General features: G+C 44.7%; 1 protein-coding gene across 5 annotated transcripts in view; it reads left to right on the top strand.

Annotated features, from left to right (window-relative positions):
• Window positions 1-8,917, top strand: part of Slc44a5 (solute carrier family 44 member 5) — a 264,702-nt gene extending 255,785 nt beyond the window's left edge. For 3 of the 5 annotated variants that reach the window (XM_060392462.1, XM_060392459.1, XM_060392461.1), the window contains 4 exons: window positions 1,253-1,323; window positions 1,437-1,525; window positions 2,677-2,761; window positions 4,914-8,917. In XM_060392462.1, coding sequence (XP_060248445.1) covers window positions 1,253-1,323; window positions 1,437-1,525; window positions 2,677-2,761; window positions 4,914-5,026 — 358 coding nt within the window. In that variant the 3' untranslated portion in view covers window positions 5,027-8,917. The remainder of the gene's footprint in view (window positions 1-1,252; window positions 1,324-1,436; window positions 1,526-2,676; window positions 2,762-4,913) is intronic. The other 2 variants (XM_060392460.1, XM_060392463.1) reach the window with 2 other exon arrangements.
• Window positions 8,918-16,542: the final 7,625 nt, after the last annotated feature.

The following is a 16,542-nucleotide window of genomic DNA, read 5'->3' as shown; positions in this document are numbered from 1 at the left end:
GCTCTCTAAACTGAGGGGTTTAAAAAAATAGCATCAAACATAAGAAAGGGTAAGATTTATATAAACAATTAGACATATAATATAGGATAATCATACTAAAATCTGTACACCTAAGGAAGCTAATCAAGAAGGAGGACCCTGAGTAATATGCTCCACAGAGGGCCTCTAAAAGAAGAGCTCTACCCAGCAGGGTATCAAAACATATCCTGACATAGCCCAACTTTGGGCTGAGTGCAGGGAATCTTATGAAAGAAGGGGGCAATAGAAAGACCTCGAGGAGACAGGAGCTCCACAAGGAGAGCAATAGAACCAAAAACTCTGGGCACAGGGATCTTTTCTGAGACTGATACTCCAGCCAAGGACCATGCATGGAGATAACCTAGAACTCCTGCACAGAAGTAGCCCATGGCAGGTCAGTGTCCAAGAGGGTTCCCCAATAATAGGAACAGGGACTGTCTCTGATATGAACTCATGGGCTGGCTCTTTGATTGCTTCCACCTGAGGGGGGAGCAGCCTTACCAGGCCACAGAGGAAGACAAAGAAGCCAGTCTTGATGAGACCTGATAGACTAGGGTCAGATGAAAGGGGAGGAGGACCTCCCCTATCAGTGGACTGGGGGAAGGGCATAGGAGAAGAAGAAGGAGGGAGGGTGGGATAAGGAGGGGTTGAAGGAGGGAGCTACAGCTGGGATACAAAGTGAATAAACTGTAATTAATAAAAATAAAATTAAAATTAAAAAATCTGAAAGATTATGGTGTTTTCAAGAGTAGGAGGGAGTTCCAGAAGAATTTTGGTTATGTAGAAACTTGGCTGAATATTTTTAAATGATTTGACAGAACATCTTATGGGATACATACAAGGTGTGAATCAAACTTCATATGATGGCAAGCATGTCAAATTATAGAAGCAGGTGCACAGTCAGTTTGAATCTTACAGCAAAGACAAATGAATTTGTTCTGACCTTCTAACAAAACGGCTTCCATCCTTAAGATGGAGCCAGGCTGGACTGTCTTAGAGACAGAGGCAGACACCTCCCCTGATCAACTCCCCACAGTTCTCTTGCATGGGCCTCATTAGAAACAAGAATCTCATGCTGGCTTCCACGCTCATTTCTTGTATTTAAAAATTGCCAAATAAAAAGTCACCAAGTACACAGCGAAGTGAACCCATAAGTTTCTACCTCCTACATACTTCAAGCCACAACTGTGTCCAAACACTGAGTTACCCTCTCTTGTTCCCACCCCATGCTTAGAGTCGCAGTTACGGATGAAATAATACACTTTGTCTTACTCCTGGGAAAAGTTCTCGTTTCCGGGATTGTAGGTGAGTAGTGAAAGCAACGTGTGTTCAGAGCTGTTGAGTGGAAACTGTTTTCTGCAACAATATTGATAAACTTTCTCAATGTGTGATACCCATATTCCACTTTTTCAATGTAGGCATCTTGGCCTTCCTACTCTTCACAGAAAGACTGCAACAAATTGTAGAGGGACCAACAACCTTAAATTACTACTGGGTCCCTTTCCTGGTAAGAATTGCAACTTAGTCACTTGGGGGCGCTGTAACAAAAACAACATAGGCTTTGGCAATAGAAGTGTATTCCTCACAGTCTGAAAGGCTTGGAGATGCTGGCCGGGCAGAGGCCGATTCCTCACACCACATGCTGGAGAGAAAGATGGTGGACCCAGTGTCTTCATAGAAGGGTACCGATATCTATATAAAGTTTCCTGTAGCCTCTGTTCAGTTCTATCACATTGGAGACTACGGCTTTAATGTAAGACTGGGGAAGCAGTTCAGTCTATGAGAGCTTAGCATCACTGATTTCATGATTTATTAGAGCTGGAAACATAAGAAAGAGGAAACACATAGTAAAGCAGCAGGTACTATTGTTCTTGATGTGTGCCACTCCCCTCCTGCATTACATGCTGGGTTCCTTGGAAAGGTCTGCTCTGCTGAGAAGGTGGCATGCAGAGGTGTGGTGTACTGGGTGCTCTCTCATGAGATATATTTCTAAGGAAGTAGGGAGAGCTAGGCAGGACAACACTGCACAATACACTTACTGCTGTGCCCCCAGATATAATGACAGGCTCTTCTGGAAAAGAAGCTGGCTTTGTGGATCATGTCAACAGCTGTTAGCCAGGAGCTGAGCCCGGGGTGGGGCCGTCACTTGGATGAAGTGGCTCCGGCAGGGAGGGGATGCCTATGCAGTGAAGAATCTGAGTCTTCTAGGGAGCTATCATTTCTGTTCACTAGGGATGAACGGGTGGACAACGGGGGTGGGGAGCTGAGTGGAGTCCTGCTGGATCTATTACAGTGAACTAGCTCCCCTAATCTGTAAGGCGTGAACGTTTCTCTTCCCAGATGTTAGAGCAGAGGCACAGAGAGGTTGGGTAACTTTGAGGATACAGGGAGGATGAGCTCTTAGCCCTTTACACCCTATTGCCTCGATGCACAGGATCTCAAAGCTGTGGTTCTGGGTGAAGGTGCTAGGAGCACAGGTGGTCACGTGAGCAAGCACATGGGTTTTAATCTCAGGACAGCATGTTATCAGACAACCAGATGTGCCATATTGCAGATGTTCCTGACACAGAGCCCCCACCCTTCCTTATCTGGCCTTCCATTTGCAGTTGCACTATTGTTGTGAGTCAGTGACATGTCCCTTCTCTTCTCTGTTCACAGACTGTTCTGCTTGGATCTTATCTGGTTGCTCATGCGTTCTTCAGTGTCTATTCAATGTGTGTTGAAACCATTTTCATCTGCTTCTGTAAGTATTTTGTGTATTGTCTGTCCTGTGGAAAACTGAAAGATGAGAAGGTAAAAATGCAGTTGCCTGCCTGGCTTAGTGATTTACTGTTACCCGGCTTCAAATGCAAAGTGGCTTTTACTTGGGAGGAGACATTACTTTGTATAGATGCTCTTTAGTAATGTTTTGTCGGGGGGGGGGTGATGAGGAAGAGAAGGGTGATGAAGCTGATGATGATGAGGAGGAGGATGGTGAGGAGGATGATGATGGTGAGGAGGAGGAGGAGAAGGAGGATGAGGATGATGATAAAGGCTGCTCTGATGATGGACTCTAAGCCCTTGCCCATGGTAGGAAAGCACTCTGCCATGGAGCTCTATCCCTAGGTTGGCTGTAGGAAGTCAATGAGCTTTGATACATATAGTCTCTGGTAAAATCAAGATGCAGAGGTTTCAAAGAGACATGGGGCCAATACGTCAGTGAACCATGAGGAGTAGACAAGCCTCTGACAGGAGCATTCACAGAGTATACGTACACATGTACACACGTGTGAAGGAGCTCTCCTTACTGATACCAGGCCCTGGAGGGAATGTGCACTGATACACACAGGGTGGGTGTTCTCTATCAGCCACCAACCTGACACAGCCCAGAGGGTCTGCCTTATCACAGCTGTCTTTCCTCCCAGTGTCTCTGGCAAACCTGCAGGGTGCAGGGTCAGTGTGTGAGAGAACAGAATACAGTGGCCATGCTGTGGCTGAGAGATTATTTCTCTAGCACATGGGTCTTCAGAGAGGCAGAGAAGAAAGTCTAGGAAAGTCTTCCTTGCTGGGAAAGTCCCTGCTGGAAGACTGGCAGCTTCACTGCAGGTCAGGAAGGAGGAGAATTGCTAAAAGGAAAAAAAATCTAGAGAATAACATATTATTTTTCTAAGCATTTTAACATCAGTTTTTAATAAACAAACAAAGAAATCTGAAAACTTTACATATTAGATAGTTTGTCTGGCCTACATGGAATCAGGAAGTTTAATCTTTGCCTCAGAACTCTGTTTTATTTTATTTTTATTTTTTATTTTATTTTTTTAATGGAAAAAAACCCTGAAAAGATGGTTGCTGTCCTGAGTTCAGGACCCATAGTAGAAGGAGAGAACTGACTCCTGCAAGCTGTCCCCTCATCTTCATACATGAATTGTGGCCTGTGTGCTCGTGCACACGCACGCGCACACACACACACACACGTGCACACACACACACACACACACACAGAAATAAATAAATGTAACTTTAAAAGCAAAATAAAAACGAAAAGGAAGGGCTGGATTGATGTTTCCATGGTTAAAAGCACACACTCTTGCAGAAGATTGGAGTTGGGTGACTACAGCAACCATGATCGGTGACTTATCCCCTCCGATAATCACATCTTTGGGGACACCAAATGCCCCTGACCTCTGACCTCTGGCCACCTGCACTCAAACCACTACCACAAACACACACACCAATAAAATAATTTTAATGAATTTAGGGCTACAGAAATGGCCCAGTCAGCAAAGCACTTGCCCTATAATGCAAAGACCTGAATCTCCATATGAAAAGTTGAGCATAGTCGTGCATGCCTGTAATCCAGCCTTGGGCATGCAGAAAGGCGGACCCCTGGAGCTCCCTGGCCAGCCAGCTTAGCCCAGTTGGAAAACTCCAGGCCCATGAACACCTCATCTCAAAGAGCAAGGTGGACAGCCCCTAAGGAATGAGTCTGACCTCTGGTTTCCATGCACACGCACATACATGCATATGTAATCTGAAAATTAAGAAGCCTTGAACTACAGGATTAAATCTTTGTTTTACATTTCTACAGAGTTAGTGATATGTGGCAATCTGTTACTTTCCAAATGAACAGTCACAGAATTGAAAAGCAACACTTTAGAAACCTCAGAAAGAGCTTCCTCATGTGGTTAAGGACATATGGCTCCTGAGGCCTATGGGTGTGGGCTTGGGGTGGGTTTCCTGGCAGAGGACAACATCACCTTCTCCATCGCCAGCATCACATCTGTTTGTCTTATATTTGACATGCTAACAATGATTTCTCTTGTCTCTTCCTGTTCAACTCTTCAATTTGTAAAATCCTGGGTCCTTGCTCTACCGCGGCTCCCTGGTTTTGCCCTGCCTTGGCTACTAACACACAGGTGAAGATCTGGAGAGAAACGATGGATCTGCAGAGAAACCTTACTTTGTAACCCCCAGCCTGCACAGGATTCTGACCAAAAAGCGTCCGGTCTCCCAGAGACAGGCAGAGTAGAAAAGCTCCAAGCAGGAATTCCGTGAAATAGGGTGATTACAATATGAAGAAGTTGCTTTAGAGCAGTGTGAGAACTCCCTGCTGTTTCTGAAAAGGTTGTGTTTGAGGGATCAGGCATTTGACAGTGGCCTAATTTACTTATAGACTGTGGTCCCAACTGCAAAAACCTGTAGCTGACAATGTTTTAATAACTTTTGTAACTTTGCTAGCCTTTCTTTTTTATAAGTGTAGATTTGTAAAGGATATTCAGGCAGTTTTTTTAACAACACATAAATGTGTAATCAATTAGCCATAAAAATATTGAGTTGCAGTTGACCAGCATATGGTACTAAATTGTAAATATGGTGCTATGGTTACAGTTACTGTTTAAGCTGGTGAACGGCTCTCTAAAACTGTGATTCAGCTTGTAGCCCTCGTTTCCTAGAAAGCGTGTTTCAAATGGGTGAGTTGGTTCATGAAAAGCTGCAGAAGCACAGGTCCTACAGGTCAGCAGGCCACCCCGCTGCAGGGGGAGTGAGTGGGACCCTCATGGTCTCCGTCTTAGGGAAATGAGACCCACACTTGGGTCAAATCTACGTTTGGGAATATTGTTTCCATTACCACGGACCTCTGGCCATCAGAGAATATTCTGAACAGAGCAGAAATGGCTACCTCACTCATCTCTTGCCTCTCAACCTGGATTTCCTGTTACAGCCATGTGGAAAGCCTGTGGACTGTGCTTTTCATGGGCATACAGCTGTGTTTTCATGCCTTCATGCTGTAGAAGGTCAGCTTTTAGTGAGGGAAGAAGCAGACGAGTCTGTTCAGACTTTACTCCATCTATCACATACCATATTTGGTGCTTTCATGACCACAACCCCAGAGCTTAGAGTGGAAGCTGGTTTGTTGTGGCCATGCCCAAATCTCACACAGGGCAGAAGAGCAGGAACTGAACACATATACTGTCCGCTTTTTCCTGTGTGTGGAGGAAGCCGCCTGGCAAGTCTAAAAAGCCCCTCCACAGAGCATAGGATTAATTGGGGCCCTTTTGGTTTTGACACTAAACTCATGTCAAATTGTGTGTATATTAATAACAGAATGTGTGGGTATCAATACAGCCCACACATTTGAGAGTCAGAAATATATCCTTGTGTTATGTTAATATAAATGCTAATTTATTTACTTATCTTGAAGTGTGTGAACCTAGATTTAGAATGGTTTTATGGCAACTTCTTACATAGAGCCAATAGTTCCAGAAGGTTTTCAAAGTATTTGTCTGCATGACAGCCAGCAGCTGGTTCTTGGCTTGCTTTATTGGCATTGTTCGGTCCCAAATGTCACTTTGCAAAGAGCCTTCTTCATTCTTTCCTTGATAATGTGGAGAAGATCGATCACTTATTTACTTTTTTCTTGAATTTTAATAGTATCTTATTTCCAGCCATGCTAGGACCTCCTGAAGGCCTGTGAGGATGTGATATTACTAGATAGCATGTAGTTTCCACCTAGCCCACAAGCTCGTGTTGGGATGCAGGCCACTCTCTGAATCATGAGAAAACCCTCCAGTTGACTCAGTCACACACAAAAAATTGGGACATTGGCTAGCGATCAGATGTGAGAATTGGCTGTCTGGTTGGCTGTGCTATGGTGTGTTCTCATTTAGAAAAATAGTCTCTGTTTTTTACTTCTGTGATTAGAATGTGTAGAGCAAAAATGAATGTCGTTTTTGAGAAGTTTAGAAGCCATGTTTTTACACAGCAATTAAAGTTTTTAAAACACAGAGCAATATTTTCAGGACTGTGCATGGAAGGATTTGAGATTACACACAAGGATCTCTTTGTCAATCTGAATTGTCATTGGCAAAACAAAGGCAATTTGGAAACACATATTGTAATTTAGAAAGCAAATTTGGTTGGGGAATAAATGCTATTTCCTCATTCATTCCATGGAAACTCTTGAACTGTCACCAGAACTGACCTGGAACGCAATGAAATGATATCTTATAGATGTAATAACAAGGGCTGATTGTTTTCTCATAGCTGTTTACAATGATGCTGTAGCCGAATTTTTTTTTAAAAACGATGTTTGGCGTTGCTGTGCAGCGCATGTGCAGCAGGTGGCGATGTTGCTCCTCCCACCGCTTTGCTGCTCTGTTGATGCTCTGCCCTCCTCCCTCCTAGTGGAAGACGAGGAAAGAAACGAAGGCTCCGCTTCAAGACCTTATTTCATGACTCCAGCTCTAAGGAACATTTTGGTAAAGCCGCAGTGGAGTGAGAAGCAGTAGGAGAGCCAGCTGGGCAGCCTGTCGCCTGTGTCGCCTCCCACGCTGTATCTGTCCATCATGCCTTCTGTAGCGCTTTGGTTGGGGGCGTTCTATCCAAGGCCTAGCTGGCTTGCTTTTGCATTTTATACCAAATCCCACACTGTTACCTGTGAAACCACCAGAAGTCGCAAGGGAATTGTCAATTACATGCAACATTTTTATACTAAGGTGTTTCGCTTTGTAATTTATTTTTTATTTTTTACATAGAGTGGCTCGGATGTTTGGAATGTATATTGAATACATTCATATTCTTTTTTAATAGCAACTTGATGAAGGCTACATGATTTAAATTGATAGCTCCTAGCATGTGGACAACTAAAAGTCTTCTGCAGAAAAAAAAAAATTTTGAGAATTAAAGCAAAGTTGTTTGGTTTTTGTTTTTTGAGGTGGGATTTCTCTGTGTAGCCTTGGCTGTCCTGGACTGGATTTGTAGACCAGGCTCTCCTTGAATTCACAGAGATGCACCTGCCTCTGCCTCCCGAGTGCTGGGATTACAGGCGTGTGCCACTGCGCCCGGCTAAAGCAACATTTTTAAAGACCCTTCCCCTTTGGTCTTTGCCTGAGAGAGCTGCCGGTCAGTGGTCCAGCCCTTACCACTCAGTTCTCTCACAAGTGCCTTCCTGGCCGGCCAGTGCTTCCCGTATCTTGTGGGCAGTGGACAGACCTTGCCTAAAAGACCAAACCCTGCAATGGTGAGCAATGACAGGTCTGCCTGCCCCTCGTTTTCCGTTTCGTTTTCCCATCTTGCTCACTGGACGCGCTGGTCAATTCACCACTTTTGATATCCTCACCTTCAGTGGAGGTGTGACGGTGTGTGACATGAACAATTCCCTTTGCACCTGGTGACGTTCCACAAAGCCAAACAACTGGAAAGAACACTTGTTGGATCTGTGTTTGTGTTTACTGAAAGAAGGTTTTAAAATATCATCTTTTCTATAGCAGTTTCTTTAAAAGATGCTAGGTCTAGTGTCTTACCTGTTGGAAGTTCGTGGGAGTCACACAGGGAAGCTCCCCACCCCAGACGGTGCACAGAGGTGTGAGCTGTGCTGAAGAGCTCTGCTACATGGCCCTTCCCGATTCCCTGATCTGTCTCTGTCACCCACTAACTTCTTATATGGAAAGGCACGTTTGCCTGTTGATTTGTTACTGTGCCAATAGAAACAGGAGCAGTTTTTAATTCAGTCTTAGGTAGTTTTCTGAGGATTGCTGAGTTTTAGGAGAACTCTGTTTGCCAAGTCAGCATGACAGAGGTCACCCCATGATGGGGGTCAGTGAGAGGCAACCCAGAATAACTTACCATTGATTATCTGTGATCTGTTTGCTGAAAGGTCACTTTAGATACTTTTATACCAAAAAGTTCCCACTGGCGCCTTGCGGTGTGGGCTCCCCCTCCCGCCCCACGCCTGGTGGTTTGGGCTCTCCTGAGCCCGTGGCGGCGTGGGCGATGTAATTAGTGTGTCTCTGCCATGCAGGAACACTGAAAGCGTATAGTCTAAATACCTTTGATAGCTGAAATGGTTAATATTTAATGAATTTTGTTGGTACTCATTGTATATTTGGTTTCTTTCTTCTAATAAAGATTTCCATAAGAGACCGATAAAAAGACTGCCTTTTGATTTCTTTGAGGTAGAAAAGAGGTGGGGGGGGGGGGTGCTTGCATTTGCATGCATTTGTGTGGGGAGAAGGAAGGCAAGCTTGGGTGCCCTTCTTCCTCAGGCACCACTCATGTTGGGTTGGGTTGGTTGTTTGGAAGTGTTTCTTTCTCAATTAATTATTCTTGTTTTTTGTAGATTGGCTGTGGGGATTTCAACAAGGCCTTCCATTGGCCTGACATTTTCAGATTAGGCTGGGCTGGCCCCAGTGAGCCCTGCAGATCTTCCTGACTCTGCCTCCCAGGGCTCAGGTTATAAACCAGCACCAAGCTGCCTGGCTTTTGTGTCTTTGGTATTCTTTCCAGCCTGGCTCCTGGAGATTTAATTCACACTGAAGCAGCAGGCACTCACACACTGAGCTGCCTCCTCAGCCCAGCTCTGGTTTTAGATCCACCACACAACAACGTCTCCTCTGTACCAAGTATCAAAGTCTTCAATATCTAGATTTATTTAAAATTATCCTGTAACCATGTACTGTTACGTGAAAGAAAATAAAATTATACAAGTAAATAAGTCCAAGACAGGTGAGGAAAGAGCGGATTGGGATGGGTGTGGCCACCAGCCACTGACCTGGCCTACAGTCTGCTCACTTCCTCATTTGCTTTCACTGACATTCACAAGAAAATTACCATTTTCAAGGCGAAGAACAAGCCAGAGTGAATACTCACAGTAGCTCTGTGAAGCAAGATTAAATGTGCTGAGCGCTAGCCTCTTCTAAGTTGAAACAGCATCATTTTATGGGTTGAATTATGTGTTCAATCTTCAAAATTGGTTTCCTTTTTAAATTTAATGAGTCTCTTTCCAAAGATAACCAAAAACACTATTCTTACCCTTTTCAAAGTTCTTAAAGTGTTATAAACCTAATAATATATCTGTTGATATAGGTGGTGATTTTTTTTAAATTTGAAATAGAAACATAGGCTTTTTTTTTTTTTCAGATGAAATCTAATTTTGGGATTAGGGCTAGTGACTTCTACTTTTAGTTGATAAAACATTGATATTGGTAAATAAATTATATAAAACCAGTCTGTGACTGATTTGGCTTTCTACCTAAAGCTTAGAGTTTATTAATAAAGTAAAACCACACTATAAAGGTTCTAGAATCATCCAGGATAACATGGCTTATTTAAACTGGTATTAGAAAAAAAGGTTCTGTGCAACAGCCCTTTCCCGCTCTCATGTAGGGCCAGACAGCACTCATTCCAATGTGTGTTCTTTTGCTCTTATAATGGAGCCTCAGGAAATTGCTCTTAAATTCTAACCAGGCAGAGTAATTATCTCCATTATTATCTGGTTCTGGATTGAGGAGCATGCTTTATAGATCAGTCTTGCTTGGAATAAGATATGGGGACATAATTGAACCAAAACCATTACTGCAGTCTGTGGTGTACCTTAACCTGTTTCCCAGTTTCTTGCAAATATTAACCTTGCATGTTTGTACTTTTCAAATATGGCTATCGGGTTACAGTAATACAATGTAATAAGCCATTAATTAAAATATAAGATCAATATCTCAGATGCATTGAAATCCACAGCTTTCTGTCTTTCAATCCAATTTTCATTATGCTGATTTAATTAGGAAAAGAATTATATACAAAATATATCAGGAATAAATTATTTCTTCAAAAATTGTTTTCCATATATGTTTTTAATCTTGAAGCTGAAATGGGGATTGCAGACTTTTCTCTCAGGATCCAGCTGAGTTGCCAGGAAACCTTAGCAAATCAACACTCAGAAAACACCAGCCTCTTTAAGACGAATGCAAATCCATTCATTTCAAAGATGGTTATGCCCTCTGACACTGGGTATCTGGATCGATCTGCAGATGAATGTCCTTCTTTCAGTCTGCCAGGCCAAAGTGAAGCATCCCCTTCCTCACTGAGAACTTCCCACTTGCTTAGAAGGAAAGGTGGTCAAGGCAGTTGAGACCCTGGCAACATCTTCTATAGCAGTTTCTCTACAGGGAATGCGGGCTGTCATGTGACACATTTACAAGCAGACAATTAGATTTCATGAGCTGAAGTCACTAGATTCTTTAAACCTAGCCCTGGCTCTGTTTTCTTTTTTTATATACCCACTGCATGAACCATAATAATTTAAGCAAGTGAGGAAACTGGGAAAACCCTTTCTGTTCAAAATTATGTCTAGCTTAATGCTTATAATGACAGCTCAGCAAGAGCTAGGGTGTTGACACTTGCTGTTCAGGCCTGGAGACCTGAGTGTGAGCCTTGGAATCCATGTGGAAGTGGAAGGAGATAACAGACTTAAAAAGTCCTCTGTGTATGTGTGTGTGTGTGTCTGTCTCACACACAGGCACCTACACATATTCATCACATACATATGCACATATCATACACATGTACATCAGACACACATACAATAATAATAAATTTTAAATTTAAAAAAAAATCTGTGGTTCTTCCCTGTCTCCTGGCCCCTTGCTGTTAAGTAGCACGTGGGTATGAGGTGAGGGAGGCTTATCAACGCGGAAAGCTGTTTGTCAACTGCATGTAAACAAATGCGGAGCCTGGGCTTGTTTCATTGTTAAAATAATCTCGGGATTGCCATGTGCCACCTTCTTCTGCTTAGATGACTGTCCCCCGCTGAGGCGGAGACGCTGGGCAAAGCACTGTATCCACACGGGGCACAAAACCCCTAAGACATGCAAAGAAATCTCCAGAGACCACAGAGGGCAATAATGCAGGCATCCGAGGCCTTCTGAATGCCACTGCTGGCCTACAGAAAAGGCAGCTCTGCATGCCACTGCTGGCCTACAGAAAAGGCAGCTCTGAATGCCACTGCTGGCCTACAGAAAAGGCAGCTCTGCATGCCACTGCTGGCCTACAGAAAAGGCAGCTCTGCATGCCACTGCTGGCCTACAGAAAAGGCAGCTCTGCATGCCACTGCTGGCCTACAGAAAAGGCAGCTCTGCATGCCACTGCTGGCCTACAGAAAAGGCAGCTCTGCATGCCACTGCTGGCCTACAGAAAAGGCAGCTCTGCATGCCACTGCTGGCCTACAGAAAAGGCAGCTCTGCATGCCACTGCTGGCCTACAGAAAAGGCAGCTCTGCATGCCACTGCTGGCCTACAGAAAAGGCAGCTCTGCATGCCACTGCTGGCCTACAGAAAAGGCAGCTCTGCATGCCACTGCTGGCCTACAGAAAAGGCAGCTCTGCATGCCACTGCTGGCCTACAGAAAAGGCAGCTCTGCATGCCACTGCTGGCCTACAGAAAAGGCAGCTCTGCATGCCACTGCTGGCCTACAGAAAAGGCAGCTCTGCATGCCACTGCTGGCCTACAGAAAAGGCAGCTCTGCATGCCACTGCTGGCCTACAGAAAAGGCAGCTCTGCAAATTAAAAGGCAGTAATTAAACAAATGAAAATAGTTTTCTGACATCTAATGAACAGCACGGAGCAGACTGTGTTACAATATAGCTAATCACTTGGATGTATTTAGCCCAAATAAATAACAGAAAAGAATGGACGCCCCAATCTGGTTCATGGTTAAAGAATTTAAAAACATCTGCCCCTCGGAGGGCGAAATGTTTGCTGCCACCATAGGTGTGTTCTCTTTGCTTTCTACACCAATAGATTCACTTTCTGCCCTTCCCACTCTGCCATCCAGCCTCTTCTGCTCTTGTCCCCTCACCCACAGAGAATCAAGAGCTCCTGCCACCTTGAGAAGGAAATGGAGGTGGGAGAGGAAAGGGAAGAAAGTGAAGTGAGGCCCACTAGCTGGGAGGGCGTGTTGGAGTACCATGCCCTATGTGAGTCCTGAATGACAGGAGGGCATCTGGAAAACCACAGTCTGATGCTTCATGCCGCATCTCACTGCGATTCTGCTCCAGTGACCTGTGTGGCCACAGCAAGGCGTGTAACTGCCTGGAAGCTTTCTTAGCCGAAAGCTGAGCCAGCCTCTCTGTGCTGAGCTGTGCCCATTCTTGAAGGCTTAGTGGTGACTTTTTGACACATGCACACTGGTCCTATGCACTGGATTTGAACTCCTGAGGGCATCACAAAAATGCGAGCCACCTCCTGCTGTCACAGGTCTCAGAGGTGGGGGTTGGGGGCTGTGCTCCATCCTCTCCAAAGCTTCTTTGCAAAACCAGCAGAATTCTTTATCTGAGCTTGAACTCTTGGCCACTGATGGACAATGGGAATCTCACTGAGGTTTCAGCCCTCTGGGTAGATTGCTGCCTCATCTCCACATCTTCCTTTTCCATTTTAATTTCCAGTATTGAACAGGTTTGTGACACTGGTCAACCTAGATGAGATTTGGATGGCCCATGTAACCTTTGCTTGTTTCCTGCACAAATGCTGAATCCTGTGTGTGTGACTGTGGGCTTGAAAACTGGGGCCTTCCATCTACACTTTATACTTCTGGGGTGATTTCTCTCTGTGGAGAAAAATATCACTTCAGGGGTTTGCTTAGGCTTTATTCTGACTCACTGCACTGACTCACTTGCTAAGCAAGAAGCCCTTGCTAAAGAGACGCTGTGGGACTAGTGATCACAACTCTAGGCCTCACAGGTAGGCTCATGTTTCCCCGAGGGTGAGTGAGATGATTTTGCCAGCAGAGAAGGATCCATACCTTAAAAGCAATGTTCTCTTCTTCTGTATAGGTTCTACATTTAGCTTTCAGTGGCTCCATGTGTGAGTGTATGTGTGTGTGAGAGAGAGAGAGAAAGAACATTTCATGCCATGCTATTTAAATAATCATAGTGTTTATTTCAACTCCTCATGTAAACTGCTGAACTGACAAATCATTTTACCATCTGTCATCCTCATCCTGAAATATCATAGTGTTTTCTGGAAGGTGAATGTCCTGGCTGGTTTTCTGTCAACTTGACACAAGCTAGAGTCCTCAGAGAGGAGGGAGCCTTAGTGAGAAACTGCCTCCAGAAGATCAGGCTGTAGGCAGGCCTGTGCGGCCTTTTCTTTCTTTTTTTCTTTTTTCATTTTTAAAATTTTTATTAATTACAGTTTATTCACTTTGTATCCCCCCATACCTTCCTCTCTCCTCCCCTCCCAATCCCAACCCTCCCTCTTCTCCACCTGTGTGCCTCTCCCAGTCTACTGAAAAAGGAGGTCCTCCTCCCCTTCCCTCTGATCCTAGTCTATCAGGTCTCAGCAGGAGTGGCTGCATTGTCTTCTTCTGTGGCCTGGTAAGGCGGCTCCCCCCTCTGGGAGAGGTGATCAAAGAGCAGGCCAATCAGTTCATTTCAGAGACAGTCCCTGTCCCCATTACTATGGAGGTCACTTGGATACTGAACTGCCATAGGCTACCTCTGTGCAGGGATTCCAGGCCATCTTCATGAGTGGTCCCTGGCTGGAGTATCAGTTTCAGAAAAGACCCCTGTGGCCAGACTTTTAGGATCTGTCACTGTCCTTGTGGAGCTCCTGTCCTCTCCAGGTCTTACTATCTCCCACTTCTTTCATAAGATTCCCAGTACGTTTTTCTAATTAGTGACTGATGGGGAAGGGGGGGTTCAACTCATCCTGGGTGGTACCAACCCTGGGCTATGATTCTGGGTGGAGGATGAGCAAGCCATGAGGAGCAAGCCAATGAGAAGCACCCCTCCATGGCCTCTGCATCAGCTCCTGCCTCCAGGTTCCTACCCTACTGGACAGATAGATGGATAGATAGATAATAGATAGATAGATAGATAGATAGATAGATAGATAGATAGATGAGTTAAAAAAGAAAAAGTAGAAGCCATGTCTTAAAAGTCCAGGACAGCCTCAATATGGTAGCAGGACAGCTCTGTGCCATGTGATGATATCCAGGCACTTTGGAATCTTCCATCTCTACAACCATGAGTTTGAACACTTAGTTTCTTCCATTGTCCTAAACAGTTCTTTCTTCCCCTGAAGCATCCCCTCAAAGCTCTCAGTCTGACTGCAAAGGTGGCAGATGCAGAAAAAGGAAATACAAAGCAGGATGTGAAGTTTCTGAACAAGCATTAGGGGTGCTGAACGGGGAGGAGGAATTCTTGGGCCAAGCAGTCTGCATCCTGCCTTTAAGGAGTCAGCAGACTTTGAGCAACACTAGTGGAAGGAATAGGGTGACATTTCAAGCAAGAACAGAATCTGAGTAAGACATGAGGACAGGAAGTGGAAGCCACATCCAGAGAGGCCCAGTTGGAGGAGAGATAGGCTTATTAGACTGGTGAGGGTGGGAGCTGTGGGGACTTCTGGGGCGCAAGATGAAGGTCTGGGGTTCAGGTCCTCTGCTGACTGCAGAATGCTGTGAGCCACGCCCTTTTCACATGGGAGGACAGAAGTTTAAGCTGCACATACAAATGCTCAGGAATGGTTCCTTGATATTAATAGAGCAAAAGAGTGAATACCTGGGTTCCAGGGCTCTCATTCAAAGATTACATTTTGTTCTTTGAAGTATGAGGGCACCTTACAAACAGGGAATCATGGCTGGGCTCAGACCTCCAAACATTTGTCTTTGTGTGAACAGTGGCCCTGGTTATCCTAGTACACATTTAAGTTTCAGAAGCGCTGGTCAACAGAGAACTGAGAGCAGGACAGAGGGACCCGACGGCTCAGAGCTGGCAAGACCAGAGGCAGAGAAAAGCGGTGTGAGAAAGGCAGGGTGCAGGGGACATGTAAGTATCTCAGGGACCATGGGATGAAAGGGTGAAGGGCTTATGGGAAGACAAGGAACAAAATCCTTCATTTTCACATACAGAGACAGAGGGGCCAATGGGAGGAGGATTCAGCCACAGATGTCTAAAAAAAAAAGTCCTCTTGCATGTTATCTCAGCAATGAAGATATCCAAGAGGCAAAGGAAAGAAATTACCCAGAATCTAAGAATATCAAATGACACACAAGCTGACGTCATCTTGTCCAACCTTCTCCTGTGATGGGAGGAATGTCAGGTCTGACAAGGGCAAGTGACTTTTTTTTAAGACAGGGTTTCTCTGTGTAGCCTTGGCTGTCCAGGACTTGCTCTGTAGACCAGGCTAGCCTTGAACTTACAGAGATTTGCCTACCTCTGTTTTCCCAAGTGCTGTGATTACCCTCCAAGGGCAAATGATTTAAATGGGAAGCTCAATACAGAAATAGATTCCATGTGGTCCAGCTACCACCTATGGCATCTTGCTGGCACCCTAGAGAATTATCTACCTCAAAGGCTAGGAATGCCAGGGTAGTGTTTGAGGAAATACGGTTAGAAGTCTAGAACATATTAAAAATGGCTCAAAGAGAACTCTGGTAATTTCACAAACCAACCTCTTTGTATGGTGTACTCACCATGGTCTGGTTTCATAGTTGTCTCAGCATGAAACTCCACATGCTTTTAGACACTTTTTTTGTCTCTTATTGAGGTCATTTCTCCTGGTCATCTTACTTTTTTTGCCTACTTGTATACATTTTTAAGACAGGATCTTGCTAGGTAGCCCACGCTGGCTTCAACTTTTTAGTTTTTTTGCCTCCTCCTCCAGAGTGCTGAGATTAAAGGCATGCACCAACATGCCGGTCTGTAATGACCATATCCTCCGTGCCCTTTGCATCTTGGCGTGCTTCCCTTAGAAGGCAGGAAGGGGCGCTGCC

Source organism: Meriones unguiculatus, chromosome 10 (genome assembly GCF_030254825.1).
Source record: "Meriones unguiculatus strain TT.TT164.6M chromosome 10, Bangor_MerUng_6.1, whole genome shotgun sequence".
Taxonomy (NCBI): Eukaryota; Metazoa; Chordata; class Mammalia; order Rodentia; family Muridae; genus Meriones; species Meriones unguiculatus.
Note: the sequence above shows the minus strand (reverse complement) of the source record. Positions and strands in the feature narration are given on the sequence as shown.